This window comes from Dendroctonus ponderosae, unplaced genomic scaffold (assembly GCF_020466585.1).
Source record: "Dendroctonus ponderosae isolate FM_Combo_2020 unplaced genomic scaffold, Dpon_F_20191213v2 Dpon_F_20191213_1, whole genome shotgun sequence".
Taxonomy (NCBI): domain Eukaryota; kingdom Metazoa; phylum Arthropoda; class Insecta; order Coleoptera; family Curculionidae; genus Dendroctonus; species Dendroctonus ponderosae.
In genome coordinates, this window is record NW_026017110.1 from 140,428 (window position 1) to 142,564 (window position 2,137).

Genomic DNA, 2,137 nt, shown 5'->3' on the forward strand with positions numbered 1-2,137 from the left:
ACTGCATATATTCCGCGCTTTAGTAATAGTAAATAATAAGTAGTAGTAAAGTAATAGAAATGAAAGTTTCAATTAGTAATGCACTAATATTGTAGAAAATTAACTGGAAAATTAAGGTACTATGTATGATTCAATAAGTTTTTGTAAACCTTTTTTTCACGATTTGATCGTAAAAGCAAATAAAGTTGTCAATAATTTTCCATTAATCTGCATCATTCGAAAAAAATTCAGGGCCGTAAGTCATTTGTAAGGGGCGCTATTTTACTTTGACACTAATTTTCTTCTTTGGCCCCATAGTGTGTCACCTGTCAAAATCAAAGAAAATGTTTTGACAAAACATTCTTAGTTTTTGACGTGCTACTCGATTCTGCAGTAAAATGATGTGGTTACTATTTGAAATTAACAAGCTGGCCCCTGCCTAGTCTACAAGGTAGAAGTAGGCGTTCGTTTCTAAACTTCTCCCTCTCAGATGTTAACTTCTTATTTGACACATTTTTCGTAGGATTACTAATTTCCAAAATATTTCAGGGTTTCAAATTAAAAAAAAAACACCTGTTATAATACACTTATAAAATGATCAAGTAGGATACTCGATGTAAACATCTGCGTAACAGAAATAATGCACACGCATGATATACCTGATTGTCATTCAAAACAGCTCTTAGATCCTTCAGCCAGGAATTATCAGGCCGGCTGGTGTCCAGAGCATCACCAAACGATGACTCATCCTCGATATCACCAACAGGATCATAAAACTTTAGTCTGTCGGCCAATGTACAAACGCTATCCACCAGGCCTGGAGGTGCGCCAACAGGGTTGTAAATAATGCGAACAGCCAGCCTTTCCAGATATTGTAAAGATTTTTGTAGAAGACCAACATCGGCCAGTCTTGTTGCCAGTATAAACTTGTATAGCTGCGGAAAGTATGTTTTTTTTATTAATATAGATATGGGGGCCGATATATTTCAGGCAAATCGCTATTTGTTTAAACGTTTCTGAATCTCTGTAAAACTAGTTTGATTAAACTTTCACTTTGAATTAAAAGCAAGCGTTTCGAAAAATTATATTTCGATCCATAAATGTATACCTGAAACTGAGAAATGTGGAAATCCTGATCGTTCAAGCTGCAGGCAAACTCATATATTTCGGTCATGTGAATGGCCTCGTTGGTGACAAATTGTGGATACGGATTTCTGTGATCGGAGCCCAAAAGAACCAAACGACTGGTGGAATCTCCATGTCTGCCAAATCCCACTTCCGCCATCAAATAGCAGAACTGAGCGGCATAAAGGCTGCCTATGTTCAGCAGTGTGTCGCCTAACTGTGTGATCGCTTTACAGTTTAGTTCCGGCCTCTGAGTCGAATTCGAGAGAATCATAGCAAGGTGGGGTCGCCAGTCGCCCCATTTTTCGTCCGAAGCACACTATAAATATACATAAACAAACTGAGTAATTTCGAACAGGACCGGTAACAGCTAAAACGTAACGGTAGTTCTATATAGGGTGTTCGGATAATGCGTTAGTAACTTTTTGTGTGATTCTACATGTTAAAATAATGATAGTAAGTCATGTTCGAAACATTTTTGAAGTGATAACTATTTTAAACAGATCTTCCAATCACCAACATTAATTGATTTTTTTAGTCCTATTCAGATACAAGTTCTAGCAGACGTTCATGAACAACATACACAAGAGCAGTCACAAAAACATGCTAAAATGCGAAAAGTATTAAGTAATGCTGAACGCCAAAAACGGTTTCGTGCTAAAAAAGGAGCATTAAGTAATAGATCAACTCAAAGTAGCTTTCATCAACCACGAACTAGTGCTGAACGTCAAAGATTATACAAAGCAAATAAGAAATTACGACAAAAAAATACAGAAACTCAAGAAGAAGAGTTTATACAAACCCAAGAAGAGCAATATGTACAACATCTCGTTAAAGAATGTTAAATGTTGCAAATAAAAAAGATATTTTACATTCAAAAGGAAATTAAATTAAATTTTACCTATTCCTGATCCATTTATAAATTATTAGACTAACAAGAATATTAAAATTATAAAATAAAATTATTATTGCCATCATGCGTTAAACAAGTTCAATATTTTATGGTTTCTATAAATATATGAAGTTATCACTT

At 35.0% G+C, this 2,137-nt stretch overlaps 2 protein-coding genes across 2 annotated transcripts in view; one reads left to right on the plus strand and one right to left on the minus strand.

The window, feature by feature from the left end:
- LOC109543105 (collagen alpha-1(V) chain) overlaps nucleotides 1-2,137 on the plus strand; it is a gene marked incomplete in the record, with an annotated part of 59,842 nt that overhangs the window by 40,344 nt on the left and 17,361 nt on the right.
- The window catches only part of LOC109543215 (protein transport protein Sec16B), a gene marked incomplete in the record, with an annotated part of 19,719 nt that overhangs the window by 7,745 nt on the left and 9,837 nt on the right, over nucleotides 1-2,137 (minus strand). Inside the window, 2 exon segments of the mRNA XM_048661189.1 lie at nucleotides 639-914; nucleotides 1,088-1,423. Of these exon segments, the coding sequence (XP_048517146.1) occupies nucleotides 639-914; nucleotides 1,088-1,423 (612 nt within the window).